General features: G+C 37.0%; 1 protein-coding gene and 2 long non-coding RNA genes across 4 annotated transcripts; 1 reads left to right on the top strand and 2 right to left on the bottom strand.

Annotated features, from left to right (window-relative positions):
- The first annotated feature begins 2,818 nt into the window (after nucleotides 1-2,818).
- LOC144994560 (uncharacterized) lies at nucleotides 2,819-3,665 on the top strand. Its single transcript, XR_013658121.1, has 3 exons — nucleotides 2,819-2,913; nucleotides 3,332-3,440; nucleotides 3,522-3,665. It is a non-coding gene; the product is annotated as an uncharacterized LOC144994560 (long non-coding RNA).
- A 318-nt stretch (nucleotides 3,666-3,983) lies between these two features.
- LOC144994559 (uncharacterized) lies at nucleotides 3,984-5,109 on the bottom strand. Its single transcript, XR_013658120.1, has 2 exons — nucleotides 4,881-5,109; nucleotides 3,984-4,273 (listed from the first exon to the last, which is right to left on the bottom strand). It is a non-coding gene; the product is annotated as an uncharacterized LOC144994559 (long non-coding RNA).
- A 5,188-nt stretch (nucleotides 5,110-10,297) lies between these two features.
- ggt5a (gamma-glutamyltransferase 5a) lies at nucleotides 10,298-16,544 on the bottom strand. 2 transcript variants are annotated; one of them, NM_001252247.1, is given in 13 exon segments: nucleotides 10,579-10,725; nucleotides 10,801-10,911; nucleotides 11,074-11,180; nucleotides 11,397-11,488; nucleotides 11,740-11,924; nucleotides 13,084-13,214; nucleotides 13,345-13,389; nucleotides 13,426-13,491; nucleotides 13,601-13,761; nucleotides 13,857-14,046; nucleotides 15,754-15,843; nucleotides 15,942-16,069; nucleotides 16,250-16,416. In NM_001252247.1, coding segments are annotated over 13 exon segments (1,620 nt in total).
- Between the last annotated feature and the right edge of the window lie 1,218 nt (nucleotides 16,545-17,762).

The raw sequence follows: 17,762 nt of genomic DNA, 5'->3' as shown, positions 1-17,762 counted from the left end.
GTCTCCAAAGACAGTCATAAAATGAAACCAGCTCAGACCGTGCTGTTTGGGATTAGTAGTTGGAGTGCTGCGCTTGTTTATGAACCACCGGTGGATCATCTATGCTGCAATGTGCTATCAGAGAAAAGCCTGAGCTGCCATCAGTTTGCCAGGGAAGGGTCGAGTGGTCGCATGAGCCCCTGCCCTTGATCCTCTCCTGGCAACCTTTTGCTCATGCTGCCAGACATGGTAATATGGCATTTGCAACAGGTGGTTCCTAGAAGGTCGGGGCACAGTGTGAGTGTCACACCCCTGTGGTCCAAATACCACGTGACAGGACAATGCAGCCCACCTCAAAAACACCAGGAAGTCAACTCCTGACCTTTTCTTTTCAGAACTGATTTAATCCTTCACATTGCCAAACAATATCAGTTTGCTCTACATCGCTGCTGGAACTGACAGCATTCAAAAACCAGTCATAAGAATGTATATAAATTCTCAGAATATGATTTATATTTGATTGTGATCACTCAACATTTTTTTAGGAAGTCACATACAACACTGGAGAGCACTGGTCTTCAGATTAAGTCCCAGCCTGTTGGGGAACCTTAATTCTAGGATAGAAATTTTGTTTTTGTCGCTAAAGCTAAAACAAAATTAAAGAAGTGTTTAGTTATGTTAAAATATAATTGTCTTAATAAATAACTATGAAGTTCACCAAGAATCTCTCCATTCCTATATCCTTGCACTTTTTACAGCATCCCATTAACTTTACTTGTTTTTCATGTTGTTTGTAGCTCCACCAACATTTTCACTGTTTGCTGTTCATCAGTCCCCATTTATCTCTCTATGATACTTCTGCTAAAGGTCTCTTTCTGGCATTCTTCTCTGAATCTATTCAAGATTGTTGGCAGTAACTCTACAAGATTATGTCACTTCCGATTACTACACTGACTGCCCCAATGTGCTTTGCATAGAGTTTTGCTGCCATTTCCTCCAGCTCCTCCAGATGAATACAGAAGCATTTCCAGGCCAGCCAAGAGACTTGTCCAGCGTGCCCAGGGTCTTCCCCAGGGTCTTCACTCGGTGAGACATTGCTAGAACACCTCCCCAGCAAGGTTTCCAAGAGGCATCTCGACCAGATGCACAAGCCACCTCAGCTGGCTCGTCTTGATGTGTAATATCAGCAGCTGCATGTATCCAAGACCTTGTTCTTTCAGTCATGACCCAGAACTCATGACTATAGGTGAATATTGGAACAAGATCGACAGATAAATTGAGAGCTTCTCTATCTGACTCAGTTCCCTCTTCTCCCTCTCCTGCCACAATAACATCAAACACCACAACAACTTCTCGATTTCATGCTCTGATTTTCCCTCACTTTTGAAAAAGACGCTAAGATCCTTAAGCACCACCTTGGACATGAGCTCTCTTTATCCCATTGAGAAACATGGCCTCAGACCAGGCGATACTGTCCCTCATCCGAGAGACTTCACGTTCAACTGTGAGCTAAATGTGAAGGGACTGATGGCCCACTTCACATGCTGAATGTCCTGGTTTGATGTTGCCAACAAAACAGCATCATCTGCAAGAAATGTCAATTTGTTTCCATGAAATACTTTATTTAAGGGAACAATGTATTCAGTACTAGTAGTTCATAGTACACTAAAGAAGAAATGGTGATGCCAGGCATGGAGGAATAGAGTCTTTCAGGTAGACTGTATGTGCTGGTGAGCATCAGCACGGGTGTTGTAACATAAAATCAACTTGGCCCTGAAAGGAAAAAACAAAAAATACACAAAAGACCACAAGGAGGCAGAACTGGGGGGTATTCCAGAAAGCAAGACTAAACTGCCCTGACTTTGACCCTGAACTGGCTGAAACCCGCCTGAACTTGCTTACTCTGGGTAAATATATATACAACTTATAAAACTCAAATGAATTGATTCAATTGGCAACAAGTGATTGAGTTAAATGTATTCAACCTAATTTCTTATGTCTATCCAACTCAATAGTTTTTTATACTACTCAAATGTACATATTTATCTAACTAAATGTCATATTACGGCAATTCAATTAAATGTTTTTCCATATTCAATCAATCAATCAAAACTTGATTTGTATAGCAGTTTAACATCCACCAGAGATCCAAAGTTCTGCACAGGTAAGATAAAATACAATTACAAGCAGAAAAAATAAAATATAACAGTAGCAGTAAAATAAACATTAATAAAAACACTAAAAGAGCTGGCCTAATTGTCATCTACTCTGGTGTTAAAAGTACGGTGGCCCTGAAGTGCAAAGCATTCAACAAATCACTCGATACAAAAACATTTTTAAGATCACAACAACAATTAAAAAAAAAAAAAATAAAGTTAAAAAGCAGTATTACATTTAGAAAACAAAAAAAAAATTCAGAAACCCAAACTTAAAAAAAAACATTAAAAAAAGAAAAAAAAAATCAGAAAACAAAATTAATTTCCAGGAAAAAAAAGAAATATTAAAAAATGAAAACATTTCAGAAAACAAAATTAATTTACAGAAAAAAAAATGAAATATTAAAAAATGAAAAACATTTCAGAAAAAAAATGAAATCTTCAAAAATGAAAAACATTTCCAAACCGGAAGAGGCAGGTACTATGGGACAACGCTGATTGGATGATGATTTTTGTCAATCAGTTGAACTGAAAAGTATTTTAAATGAAGCGATGCTGGATTTTATCGTCCAAACAACAATGTACTATAAAAATCCACGTATTTCCCATTTATATAAAAAAATAAAAATTGCAGCAAACTGTTAATGAACTTTTAAATTATTTCTTTAATATTTCGCCTGACACACGATCACCCGGAAGTAGTTTGTGAGCACTTTTACTTTGAACGCTGTGCGCTAATGTCTACGGCTGCGAGGTTCACGCTGTCAATCATCTTCAGGTAAGAATCAAGTCTGTGATCTTTTCTTTTGTCAGTCACATGTCTCTAAGGATGTTAATTTTAGGATATTAATTAAAGTGCTGCTTTGAAAAGATAATTTATTTTTATCTTGCGCATGCGCAAAAGGAACCCGATGAGACGAACCGTTTTCACATGATAGCCGTTCCCGTTTTCGGTGACAACATGAGAGAAAAAGCTCCGAGCCAGCCTGATTCTGTGATTTATACAGTAATTATATGGCATCAGTGTTGCTAAAAATCGACTTTAAGACTGAAATCAGTAAACAAGTTCTTATGGGAAATAATATTAAAGTGCATTGTATATTTTTGAACCATGCATGTACATATACTGACACTTAAAAATAAATTTTAAAAGTTTATAAAATACTTAATTGAATTAACATGTGATATTTCTGCAGGTGAAGTTACTCAAAGCGAAGTTCCAGAAAGGTTTGTGCTGCAGAAGAACAGATGGCAGCTCTACATGGGAATACAAGAAGACTAAAGTCATTCATATCATTGTGCAGTGTACAGGCAAGTCACCATGATTTATGTGCAATGTAATCAATAAATATTATTTTACCTTAATATCTAATTTTTTTTTTTAAGTTGCAGGTCCTTTAAAAAAAGTCTTTAACCTGCTGCATACGCCTGATTAGTTGTAAATGATGCAGTGGGGAGTGAAAAACGAAGCACAATTCCTGGCTTTAGCGTCGGGCTGATGATCTGGAAATCACATCTATGAGGAATCGCATCAAACACTTGTACAACTCCAAACAACTTAATGTTCCTTTAAGCAAAACTCCAGTTTAAAATGTTCATATTAGACTTGCTTCATTTAGGAGTTTTTCCATGTTTACCATTTTAGGTTTTAAAGCTTTATTAACAAAGTTGATGTTTGATTTTCAAAGCTGTTGTTTATAAATGTTTCTTTGTCAATGAAAAAACTGAATGCTGACGTGAGGATTGTAATAATGGATATAAAAATAAACAAATTTGTTTAATAGCAATGCAGTATATTTATTGAAAACTTAACATGAATACGTTATTCAGTAACAGAAACAAAGAAACAGTTGTGGATTTTCCTTTATGGGCTTCTTCATGCAGTCAATCAAATGTTACGTTTACATTCAGCATTTACTCAGCGTACCTGTCAGTCACATTTATTAGAGGAAAAAATGCATCTGGGAAAGTCTGTTTGTGCTTAACAACTATATCAAAAAGAGTCATGTCAGGGAAGGTTTGTCCACATTGCTGCTCAGCATCACATCCAGAGGAAGATGCACAGGTAAGGGACCCCAGTTCCTGCTCGTACATGCTTGCAGCTTCCTCTGCACTGGACTCCAGCTCCATTGAAATCCCTGACAGAAATAAATTAATTAAAAATCCCTGACAGAAAAACATCAGCTGCCGTTCATCTTTCATTCAGGAAAAAGTTGAGTTCATCAAAATGAGGAGAAAATGGGTTAAACCAGAAATTCATTAGGGAGGGGGTCAAAACACCAAACTCAGAATAAAATACATTATTTCAGTCTTATAAAAATACATTCTAAAACAATTTGGTATTCCTCCTCTGCCTGAAAGACTAAAATGGTTTTTTTTAAAGATTTTTTTTACCATACAGACTTTGCCACCTTTAGTTACACACCTGTACATGTCTGATGATGTGCACATCCAGTCATTTACTGTCATGTTTCTGTGCACTGACACACTCTAAAGTCACAGATCTTAATAGTGTGAATAAGAAGCATTCATAAATGTTATTCTGAGACACAAACTGCTGCAGTTTACCTGACAGCTTTGCTGGTTCACCTGTCTGAGAATCCTGCCCACGTGACCCCCTCTCCAGCTGATGAGGTAACCTGTCATTAACGTATGACTGAAGGATCTTGGATCTGTCTGTAAACACCCACCTAGAAATCACGTTTAACGCTGAATTTATTAGATCAAACAAATGTGCCTCCATACCTTATCTGTGGATGGCGGGACTGCATTTCCTGATGTGCGCCGTCTTTAACACCCGTTTCTTCGCAACTGCTGCTTCAGACAGAATCCTCCCACAGAAATTTCGAAACATTTGTAAACCTGGTTGGTGTTGACATTTCTGCGTGCGTTCTGTCATCACATCCGCTAAATATGCAAAGATTAAAGTTTAAGTTAACGTTTTATCGTCCTTTCCTTTCATTGTTTACCTGCGGAACGGACGTCAGCCACACAAACTACTTCCGGGTGACCGTTCTGCTTCATACGAAATATTCAAAAAATAATTTAAACCTTCATTATCTGTTTGCTGCATTTTTGATTTAATATATAAATGGGAAATACGTGGATTATTATGGTACATTGTTGTTTGGACGATTTTTAGTTCAAATGATTGACAAACATCATCATCCAATCAGCGTTGTCCCATAGTACCTGCTTCTTCCGGTTTGGAAATGTTTTTCATTTTTGAAGATTTCGTTTTGTTTTCTGGAAATTCATTCTGTGTTCTGAAATGTTTTTCATTTTTTTCTGAAATTTTTTCATTTTTTAATATTTCATTTTTTTCTGAAATGTTTTTCATTTTTTAATATTTCATTTTTTTCTGAAATTTTTTCATTTTTTAATATTTCTTTTTTTTTCGGGAAATTAATTTTGTTTTCTGAAATGTTTTCATTTTTTAATTTTTTTTTTTTTTTTTCTGGAAATGAATTTTGTTTTCTGAAATGTTTTTTTCTTTTTTCTTTTTTATGTTTTGGTTTCTGAAATTTTGTTTTGTTTTTCTAAAATGTAATACTGCTTTTTAAATAGTTGCTGTGATCTTAAAAATGTTTTTGTATCGAGTGATTTGTTAAATGGTTTGCACTTCAGGGCCACCGTATAAAAGCCAATGAAAAAAGATGAGTTTTTAGGAAAGATTTAAAATCATATAAGGACCTGGAAGACCTCACAGACACAGGGAGAGAATTCCAGAGTTTAGGGGCAGCCACCGAAAAGGCTCTGTCACCCTTAGTCACAAGTCGAGTTCTGGGAACCACCAGGAGCATCTGATCTGCGGATCGCAAAGCTCTACAAGGGTGATGGTGCTGCAGGAGCTCAGTGAGATAAACAGGTGCTAAACCATGTAAACACTTAAAAGTCAGAAGTAACATTTTAAAATCAATTCTAAAAGATACCACCAACCAGTGTAGAGAGCGTAGTATTGGAGTAATGTGATCACGCCATCTGGTCCCCGTTAGTACACGGGCAGCTGAATTTTGGACCAGCTGAAGAGGGCGTAGGAGGGACTGCTCCATTCCAGAATAAAGGGAATTACAGTAGTCCAGTCTAAAAGAATTAAGGCATGAACAACCCTTTCCAGGGTGTCATGTGGAAGATATGGCTTTACTGTGGTAATTAATCGGAGATGAAAAAAAGAAGACTGGTCTACTGCACAAACTTGTCGATCAAATTTAAAACTACTGTCTAAAATGACCCCAAGATTTCTGCTAGAAGACAGGTTAGAGTTCAATGATCCAATGGCGCTGCTGGATTCTGTCAGAAGATCAGTTTTCCCAAACAGAGGTAATTCGGTTTTCTTTTCATTTAACCCTAGTGCTATCCTAGGCACTTTAACGTTGGGAGTTGGGTCATCTAGATCCACTAGATAGTGCGCTGAACCTTTTTTCTTCAATGATTTGTGATCTTCACTGGTGTCCGTGGATTACATGAAATCTTTCAACTTTCATCCACCTTTGTCATGGTAGGAATAACACGTCAATGTAAGTGTGGGGTCATCTAAGATAGCACAAGGGTTACGCAGAGGAAATTTGAGTTCATCCAAGTTTTAACATCCTCTAAACACTTCTGTAGGTTCTCTACACACTAGGCCCCACCAGATTTTAATGGTAGATAAATCTGGATATCATCTGCATAACAGTGATAGGCCACATTATCCCTTGTGCTATCCTACGGGGTTAAGATGACCATTGACGAGTTATTCCTACCATGACAAAGGTGGATAAAGGTGGAAAGATTTCATTTAATCCATAGACACCAGTGAAGATCACAAATCATTGAAGAAAAAGGGGTCAGCGCACTGTCTAGTGGGTCTAGATGACCCAATTCCCAATGTTAAAGTGCCCAGGATAGCACAAGGGTTACGTGCTGTGCCTCTCACGCCAACAGACTGCTCTAATCGAGAAAGTAAAATATCATGGTCCACTGTGTCAAACGCTGCAGTGAGATCAAGAAGGATTAAAACGGCAGAAGCTCCAGAATCAACAATTAAAAGCAAATCGTTACATACTCTGAGTAGAGCTGTTTCCGTACTGTGACATGATCTAAAACCAGACTGGAATTTGTCAAAAATGCCACAAAGCTCTAAATGGTCCTGTAGCTGAAGATATACCACCTTCTCTGGGATTTTGAAAGAAAAGGCAGCTTTGATATTTGGCCTGAAGTTAGACAAAACAGTAGGATCCAAGCTGTTCTTTTTAAGAAGTGGTTGCACCACAGCATGTTTAAAAGCAGCTGGGACACTACCTAGAGAAAGAGGTAATTTATTGTAATTTATTGTACTTCTTGAACTCAAATATGTTTAAGTTAGAGGCTGCAGATTTTCTCATTTTTATAAAAATAAAATAAATGACACTTTGCAGATTTACAATAAATAAATTTAAATTAATTAGTATGGCTCTGACTGTAACTTCAGTTCTAACACCAGAATTATGCACTAAGGGTGCTAAATAACCTCATCATCCTCTCCCTCCCTCTCACTCATGGTGCAGAAAGAATTAAACATAACAGGGCAAAAAAACTCGGCAAAACACAGTAAAACAGCTACAACTAAACATATTTAGACAAAAACCTACACTTGTACCCAAATCTGTCCAGAGAGGCAAAGGGAATGGTATCCCACATTTTCTTGAGCTGCCGATCTAACAGCAGCACCAAAGTTACACCTACTTCATTGAATTAATTTGAATAAAAGTAAAATAAATTTCTGAAAACTACGTGTTATTTTTAAGTGGACTGAACTAAAAAATAATTATTTATCTTAACTGAAGCGAATAATTAAGTTAGATCAATGCAAAAAAGTTTATCTTTACAACATCCATACATGTCTTATTACCCTCTCATGGTGGGAAAAGTATTATCTGAGCTTCTTCATCCCCTAAATCAACTTCAAATGGACACGCCATGCTCCTTCACCTCTCTGAAAACACACTAACCTTCAACTAAACCTGCTCCAGACCAGGTTATGTTCAGAGCATAAGGTGCTATGGGAACTAAGCATACCCTTAAACATACCTCCATTTTTGGAACCGAAAGCTGAGGTTATCCGCTTCCTTAGCCTCAAACTTACCGTGGTAACTCACATAACCTGTTTTTTAATACCCCCCAGAAGCTCAGCTGTAGGCCGTCAAACTAACTGTCAAAGGTCTGTGAAGACTTCACCTAAGAGTAATATATGACAAAAAATATATATATATGTTATATATTTCAGTCAGGAAGCATTTCCATCCTTTTTAAATGCATAAGTTAGGGAAGTACTTTGTTCATTTGTTTTAATTTACATTGCAAAAACAAAAGTAGCCCAGTGAAAGACTGGCGACCTGTCCAGGATGTCCCTTGCCTTCGCCCAAAAGTGGCCATGATAGGCTCCGGAAGCCCAGTGACCCTGAAAGGGACAAAACGGTTTTAGAAGATGTATAAATGACTGAACAAAAAACACAAGTAAAGCCAGAAAACAAATGATTATCTCCCATTTGACGGGCCAGTTTCAAAAATGGTTATAATAATAAGTTGAATGACTTATATAAATTCTTTGATGTGAATATCTTGATTTGCTTTGTGATTGTTTATCTCTAATGAACCTTCCAAAAAGATGACAGACTGTCAGTTTCAAATAAGTGGACAAACCTAAAAATTCTGTCAAGGAGTCAAATACCAATTTCCTCCACTGTATAACAGCAATACATGTAGATACAAAGCAGGGTGGATTGTTTGAAAGAGTGCAGTAAGGCGTTGCAACTTCTCCTTGGTTTTGGTCGGGGAAAATAGAACTGAACTGTTATCTCTTTTCTTCCTGTTTTACCCCATTGTGACGCAGATTTCAAATGTGTGTGATACATTTTGACAATTTCAACTTGGAAGGAAGTCAAATGTCATTTAGTGTATTTTCTTGTTTCTGTTTGTCTTTGATGTTTAAAAAAACAAATGTTTAAGATTTTTGTCCTTTAAAGTTTTTAAAGTCTATTTAGTTTGTCATTTCTCTATGGAAGGATAAAAAAGGTCTGTCTTCTTATGAGTTAATGGGATGAGATGAGCTTTCCTGAATTTCATAGAACTCTGCAGCTCAGAGAGCTTAACATTTGGATTAAACATCTTTCTTTTTTTGTCCCACATGGTGAAAGTCTATTGCCAAATGGCTTGGTGTTTGGTTAGGTTCAATTTTTGATTTGGTTTATGTTCTTAATTCTTCTGTTCTATTCAGATTTTAAGGTCCAGCCTTTGACATTTTAGTCAAAAAGCCAACACTGCCCTCATCTGACACTTTAAAGGAACACCAAAGAGTGGACTTCTGTTTTTTTCTCAGGTACCAGAGGTTACCTCGCCTACAACATGTCTAGTCACTTAGGCTGTTACTATTGCCATGACAACATCACTTTTAAAATGAAATGATAAACATTTGTTATACTTGATGAAGGACTTGGATTTCCAGGATATTTTCCCCTAGAAACAACAAACCTTTTTTTTTACATTTTTAGTTTTCACATCGTTCTGGTGTGAAGACATCCACTGTATATTTTCTTCGGCTCATGTTCTTGTAAATGATTGATTTAATTGTCATCAAGATGGGAAAAATGGCAACTCAGGACGAAGGCGCATCATTTTATATACCATCATCTTCACCATTTCCAGTCATGCCAGCACACTGGAAATAGAAATTGCAGATATCTAGCCTGAAGGTGGGTGCTTTCCCTTTGGTCCACTTACTACTGTCATCTCTTCCAGAGAAACTCCAAGTTTGTCACTGCATCTTCGGGTGAGGGACACAAAACCTTTTCTTTATTTTATACTTTTATTGTTTATGTGAGTAAAAAATGTAGAGTTCCAATATTCTCAGTTTCTGTAACTATGGGCATGCTTACCTTTAGACATTTTTTTTATTAGTGACAAGAAGTGATGTATGTTTCATTTGCAGCCATTTTATAAATAACAAAACAGTTCTCACTTTGCGACAAAGAGGAAGAATGTATGATGCCAAATGAAACCAATTTATAGAGCTTGAAACATTCTTTTTGACCTGGATGCAATTACTATAACCAGAATCACCTACACAGAAAGATGGAGATGTTGAATGTTTGAAGTAATGAAATTAATGTTAAACATTACAAAATCAAACAAGGTAAAACATTCGATAAAGAGGAATTGCTTTATTGTATAAGGTCAAAAACTGTTTTAAAAAAGGTTGTATAAAATAGCTATTTGTTGATATTATCAATGTGAGTTCAGTTGGTGGAACCCTTCTGCACTGTTTTTTTCAGATATACAGTACAGACAAAAAGTTTAGACACACCTTCCCATTCATTTGAATGAGAAGGTGTGTCCAAACTTTTGGTCTGTACTGTACACATTCTGCAGTTTTTTCTTTGTTTTCACATTTCCAAAATTATTTTAGTGACAATCATCTTATTTGAGCTTAGTAACCATCTGGCTCTCCCTTTTTTCTGACATCAGACACAGCCAAGATGCAGCCATCCTCTTTCTCCACAGCGTTAACAACGTTGTAAAATCTTGTGGTCGTTGCAAGGCTGTGTCCCAGTGCTTTAAGACCCTCAATCACATCCTGAGGAGCAAAAAGAAGAAATAATTCAGATAGAGCAAAGGCATTACATTATGTTAACAAAAAAAAGCTTTTTACCTTGTCAAAATCAGGTTCAAACTTCACTGCATTTGTATTATCCACAAAAACCACAGACGTATTAATAGCGTCCTCAAGACTTTTTCCTAACCATAGATGGTTAATGAGAGCCTTGAAAACAAAAACATTGTTTTTTTCATATATTAATAAATGGTTGTTGTGATTTAAATCTGATAATCAACATCCAAAATATAGATATAAAGACAGCTTTTTTATTAGAATTGAAAGCTCTAAATCTTTTCTGCATTTAGAGTGACAACTATAGACACATACCGATGCCATTGCTGTCGTAATCATACTCCCACCAGATCCTCCAATCACTAGTGTCTTTGATTTAGACCTCAGCACAACGGGGGACATGGATGAGGGGGGACGCTCTCCTGTTAACAGAACTTCTAGTTGTGATTATGTGTTACAAGGTTAGTAATAAGAAGAGTTTAAATGTTAAAAAGTTGCCTCTTTTCTTCCTGCTCTTTTTCAGTTGGACAGTGAGACCAAAAAAAACTATGTTATTACCATCAAGTATCTAAAATAACTACATTCTAGTTTTTCTTAAAGAAGCTAAGACAAAAATTAAATGATGCTCATCAGATTACCAGGTAAGATACTGTCCGCTCTCCCGCAAAAGTCTTTCAACTCGTTATTCAGGATGATGCCTGTTTTTGGAGACACAACCATGGACCCAAAACTTTAAGAAGAAAAAACAAAGAAAAAGCATTTCAACATAAAGTCATTTCTCACACATGTAAGCTCACTACACATGCTGTTATAAAATAGTTTTGTTTGGAACGACTTTCTTCTTTATAAACATAATCTTTTTAAACCTCTTCAATCTTTTCATTCTGATACAAACACAACTACTTCTTTGTTTCATCTGTTATCGATTGGTATTGTTTTTTAATTCTCTCAGCTGTGAAGCAGATCTTTTGGGTCACTGACATGGTGTTTATGGTGCTGGTGACAGCAACGGCAGATCCATCTTCATGTAGCACCGACACATGCGTGGTGCCAATGCTGTCCAGGTGTGGAGTAACGTTGTAAAACTGGAGGTCATGCGTCTTGTCATCTGTGATCAAGCTTCGTATGTGGTCAGCAAAGCTTTCTTCTGTGAATTGCTTTGCCCTCTGTGAGAAATATAGAAACAAATAAGAAATTTTAAAGACCCACTCTGATGAAAATTGTGTTTTTGGTACAATGGGAATATTAACTGAAAACCCATGAAAACCATGAAAATCTTCAGAAAAAAAGAGAATAAAGAATCTGAATTCTTTGTGGCTCAAAAAATATAAATACTTCATAAAGAGTTGCGCAGTGCAGGAGATAGAAATGTGCAAATGTGGCAAAGAAGTTGACATTAGCAACAATGCTATGGGATTGTTCATAATTGTAATACAGGTCTGCCAAATGGGACACCACTTGGAAGATCACATGATTGAGACTTGTTTAAAACTTGTTGCAAGGCACAAAGGAAAGTATGGTACACCAATACAGCAGACACTGCAAGGGGGAACATGGCACAAATTACAATCATTAGGCTTAAATATTCTGGTACATAACCTTAAAAAAGGCTAAAATAAGAAAACAAACAAAAAGGATAATTTAGTCTGCTCCTACAGAATCGTCATCTATTCCAAGCAAGTTTTTTTTATGTGGAGTGGGCCAAAGAAGAAAACTAATAACCCAACAATTAAGCAAAACAAGAAAGTTGTAGAGCAACCACATGTATTGTCAAAGCGCAACTGCCAGTCTGTAAATCCTCAGCAAAAAACTTTTAGAATTTGTTGTGGCCCAAAACCCCTTTACTAGTCCAGCAAACTAAATCATCCCAGAGACCCACACTGTCAGTCAAAGGAAACTGGCATCTGTAGATCACTCAGCCGGCTTCCCATTTATGTTCTTGAGCTATGGAGAACAGTGACGCCTTCCATTAACCCTTGTGCTATCTTATGGGGTCCAGATGACCCCACTCCTAATGTTAAAGTGCCTTGGATAGCACAAGGGTTACAAAAGTAAGGTTGAAATTTCCTCAATTCGCTAGAACATCAACAGAAATACTAACTAACACGACAAAAATAAAATTAAAGTGTGTGGGTCTACAAAGATAAATGCATGTATGCATGTGTGCATGTATGTAGGAGACCTGTGCTGTAGATAGAGCAGAAAAATATTTATAGCCACAAGAAATCAAAATGTTCCCTTCTCTTTTTTAAAAATAACTAACAAATTCAGCTAAAATCTTGTGGCTGACAACAAAATACTTTAGAAGAGCTTTGCAGAACTAACCTTTTCCGAAGTGAACCTTGGATCTCGAATGTATTTCTTCAGTCCATTTGCAAACTTGAAAGATTCAATGTAACGATGATAAAATAGTGTCTTTTTTTCCCCAGTCAGACCTTCTGGATTTAACTGATAACCTACAAAGAAACACACATAGAAGCATAATACTTGAAAATACTAATCAGTTGAAGCAATTCCTTAAATTAAGCTTCATAATTTTGTTTCACATGTGTGACTGTGAGAAATGACAGCTCTGCCAATGGGAACCTCTCATGATGTTGAGGATGAGGGTGAGGAGGCTTCCTCCTGCAGGCGGTGGGGGGAAGTACATCTGATACTCCCACATAGACACATTCCAGGCGTCAGTCAAGGTAGCATTGTATGATGCCAGGTCCTGAAGCTCAAGTGTTCCTCCTGAGCAAAGCCAATGAAACAAATGCTGTCTGATCACCAAAAGCAAACTCAAACCTATTAATGGCTGCATAAATTAAGATTGAACTCTCTGAAAACTGTCTGACCATACCTGCTGCCTTCACATCCTGGACTAAATCTTTTGCTATTTTTCCAGTATAAAAGACATCTGCTCCTTGGTTTGCAATCATCTCCAGAGTGTCTGCCAGTTTTTCAAACTTTACAAAGTCTCCAGCTTTAAGAAAGTTATTGTTGTCGTCTGTAAATAATTTTCTTCAAAGCAGAAAAGAAATAAAAATGAACGAAAGATCAGTTTAAAATGCTATTGTAACATTTTTTGGAACATCTTGTTATTCTTTTGTCCATACCGTAAAGACTGGGTCTCATTTGAATTTGGGATTTGCTTAATGTATGAATGTAGGATATCAGAGATGGGCATTCCCTTTCTTGCCAGCTTGATGGTGGGCTGAAAGAGATCAGCCCAGGGCAACTTTCCATACAGCTTGTGAGCCGCTTCATATCCACGAATTTCTCCTGGAACTCCAATCCATTTTACACCTGATAAATGGAAATATGGAAAAAGATTAATTTTAGCTCATCACACATTTCCTTCATTCACTTCAGAAATCTCCTAAAGTCTAAAATAAGGTAGGTTCCTCTGACGATTGACCATAATATTTAATGCACATGTTAGTTCATAGAAAGAAACCAAATGTCAACACACATGCAAAGAGAATATGTGAGATCCAAAAAAACTAGTTTAAGTTCATTTGAACAGTATAGATAAATTGCATGATTTGCATTTCTTGAGATTTAGTTTTATTTTATATTTAACACTCGCTTTTAGGATTTTCTTCATTTTAAACATTTCTTCGTTCAAACGAACTAATATTTTAAAGGAACTATTTAATCAATTCGTGGGAACGATTTAATTATTCAGTGGGAACAAGTTATTATTTCGTGATAACAAAATAATAATTCATGGGACCGATTTGATTATTTTTTTACATGTCAGGTCACGGGCTTTGCATGCTGGAGCAGGATGTGGGACAAAGTTGTATTTAACAGGAAGTCATAGGCGCTTTTGTCATTAGTCAAAACAAATGTTATATTCCGGAAAACAGCATTGCTTACCATTTAAATTAAACAAAGTAATAAGTCAGTTAATATTTCGGTTAATAGACTTTTTTTTGGGGGGGGGGGGGGGGGGTATTTATTTGTAATTATAACATGAATCCAAAGCAATGCAATATTCTTCTAAAGAGTAAAGTCAGGATTAGTGGCCCCAACTGGGTTTAGAACAGAAAGGCTCTTTTAGTCTTGAAGGTTGCAGATCTCTGGATAAAAGAGAGGATTCTCCAGTCACCATGTGAGGTCAGAAGGTCAGCTTACTTTGGAAACCAGAATTTTGTTTTGAGGCACCAGTATTTCAGTAGAAGTTAGTGAACCTGTGTCAGGGCAAATTGTCACTGCCGAATTTTTCATGATAAGACATTGTTAATTTTTTTCTGGTAGGAAATCTGCACATCTGTGAATTCTACCGAGGTGAAGTTAGTTGGATAGTGGACATTCGGCAGACATTTGCTCTGGGAAGAATATAGGACTGGGGCTGAAATTTACACTAAAATAAACTAAGATAAAAAAAGCCTCAAAAACCTTAAACACTGATCTAAACTGCTGTTTCTGATAGTAGTTATTCTGGTTTACTATTTTGGAGCGATTTGGGCTGATTTGGTCCTATACCTTAAAAGCTATTGAAGAAAAACGCAAAACTTTACATACAAAAATTATAAAAATCAGAAAAAGATATATAATCTAATCTAGACTGCTGTCCCCGATAATGGTTGATTAGATTTACTATTTTAAAGTGATTTGGCTAATTTGGGTCCAATACCCTAGACGCTACTGAAGAAAAACGTAAAACTTTATGCACACAAAAATGAAAAAAAAACAGAAAAAGCCTTAAAAGCTAATCCAAACTGCTGTCCCCGATAACGTTTCATTAGTTTTACTATTCTAGGGTGATTTGGCGTAATTGGTCCAATAATTTAAAAGAAATTGAAGAAAACCGCGAAGATTTGTTGACGGTCCCTAAATTTGAACAGAGCTAATATCTGCCGGATGTCTAATTTCCAACTCACTTTACCTCAGTGTGAAATCTTTACAGCAGTCTGTCAGCTGACACAACAGAAAACAAGAAAAACATACAGAATGGGACAGACTCCTTTACAGGAAAACGTGAATTTTCCGGGCATTCCAGACTACCTGTCATGCTCTTCTCAGGACAGGACTTCAGCAAGTCAGATTTCCCTTTTGCAGGCGCTACCTCTCTGGAGTTGATGATTTTGACATCACCTTTAAAATGTCAAACATAATAACTTCAATTCCATGTGTGTGTAAGATTATGACAAAGAGAAAAGGAATACAACTGAGAAAATGTGAGTGTCTGCTACCAGAGCTGTCCATCACTGTGAATATGGAGCCCCCTCCAATCCCTGCACTGTGCGGATTCGCCAAAAAAGTGCACAGCAGCGCGGCAATAGCGGCATCTACCGCAGAGCCCCCTTTTTCAAGTATGCCCCTGAAACAATTCACGCAAGAGCAGACTCTCACTTATTACTGTTGTTACACTTGTTATTTTTCTTCAATAAGAAAAAATATTAATGAATATGGCTCCAGAGACTCAAACTCTGCTTTGACAGCTTTGCGTAACAGGCGCAATCATACGCAAACATGATGATGTGGGCGAGAGTGCACCTACCTTCCAATTTCCGAGCATATCTTTGAGTCTGTGGCGACTGCTGCTTTAAAGAAAGATACACTTGGACACCTGCGCCTTGCAAACACAGCTATACACACAATTATGGATATAAAGCTGATCAGAATCAGCGCGCAACAGAGATAAACCTTTGCTTTCGACCGCGCCATGGCTCGAACTAAACGCAATGGGTGTGCGTTTCCTCTGCGCACGAACTTCCCTGCAAAGTACTACAGCAATCCTGGAGAGGAGTGCTCAGGACGAGACATGATGAAGCAACACTTCAAGGGTTATATTACCAGGGGTTAGGATGTGGCTTCTTGCTCAGTTTTTTTCCAACGAACCTGACTGGAGAAACTAGATATGAACTCTTGAAATGTTTGGTTAACTAAACAAATTAAGCCTGCAGGGAAAGACAGCAGGTTGTTGTAGCCCAGATGCCTTGAAGGAGTGGAAGACCCGGAGAAACGAGTTTTTGCATCACACCTTATTTGTAGCAAGTGACAGTATTTTAAAAGTTATAATCGTTTCTGCCAGTGAAAGTGGATTGAGAGTTGTTTTTAAAATTAAAGAAATCTCTAAAGTAATCTTCACATTAAAGGTGAGGATTGCTGAAAAATAGTTCAATGTCAGTCATGTTGGTAACTTTGTTTGTTTGTTTTGTGGTGAAAAGGTGCTTCTAATAACCTTTAAATAAGTCCTTCCGCTTTTTAACTTGTTAATCTTTTAAGTTCAAAAGTACAGAGAGGAAACTCAGACTGATGTGTTGCAGAACATTTCCTCCTGAATAAAGCTCAATTCTGCTAGATGGTTTGACTTCTTAGTGATATAATTCTGGGGAACAAACAAAAACAAGTTAAACTAAGAAACTCAAAAAAATAACTGATACGATACAAGCAAATGCATTATTTGAGACCACAACTTTCAGCTAGTTCACCAACTATCTGGATATCATGACAAAGCAAGAGTGACTATAAATGAATGGTTTGAGAAAGCGTTTCCTGGTTGGCTATGTCACAATGAGAGACCAAATAAAGGCAGAGGATGCCAAAGTGTTCACTGCTGAAGCTTGACTATGGATGGAACAAAAAATATGACCTGAAACCATGCAGCTGTCAAAGAGAGACAATCCAGACTCCACAAGGAAGCCTTTAAAGGAAGGGTTGCAGGACATCAGTGTCACACAAACTGTGGTACAGACTGGATTGGAGGAATACTAGGAGCGCAAATGCAATCTGAAATATGATGATTAGAAATCAAAGATGTGTAAAACCCCGGTCATATTTTTTATACTTTTAACTTTATTCTCAGGTTAATTCCAGTTTAAAGTATGTACAGTGTGGGTCATGAAAATATATTTGATTTCCATAAAACTGTAAGAAATCAACCTGAAAATGTCCTCTTCTCTTTTCATGACAGATAAGTCTATAATTTGAAAGACAGAAAACAAGCTGGGTTTACGGTTAAATACTTGTTGATGGAACATTGAAGAAGCAAACAGATGTGGTGACAAACA

The sequence above is a fragment of the Oryzias latipes genome, chromosome 9 (genome assembly GCF_053564925.1).
Source record: "Oryzias latipes strain Hd-rR chromosome 9, Olatipes_Hd-rR_3.1".
Lineage (NCBI taxonomy): Eukaryota > Metazoa > Chordata > Actinopteri > Beloniformes > Adrianichthyidae > Oryzias > Oryzias latipes.
This window is presented reverse-complemented; position numbering and strand designations above follow the sequence as displayed.

Excerpts from the sequence above, each read along its gene's own strand:
- ggt5a (XM_011479087.4), bottom strand. The coding sequence starts at position 16,416 with ATGGCGCGGTCGAAAGCAAAGGTTTATCTCTGTTGCGCGCTGATTCTG. Across the intron at positions 13,215-13,344 it reads CATCCTCAACATCATGAGAG|GTTATCAGTTAAATCCAGAA; the intron begins GTTCCCATTGGC and ends GTTTCTTTGTAG. Across the intron at positions 11,489-11,739 it reads ACCAGCACCATAAACACCAT|TTTTGGGTCCATGGTTGTGT; the intron begins GTCAGTGACCCA and ends TTCTTCTTAAAG.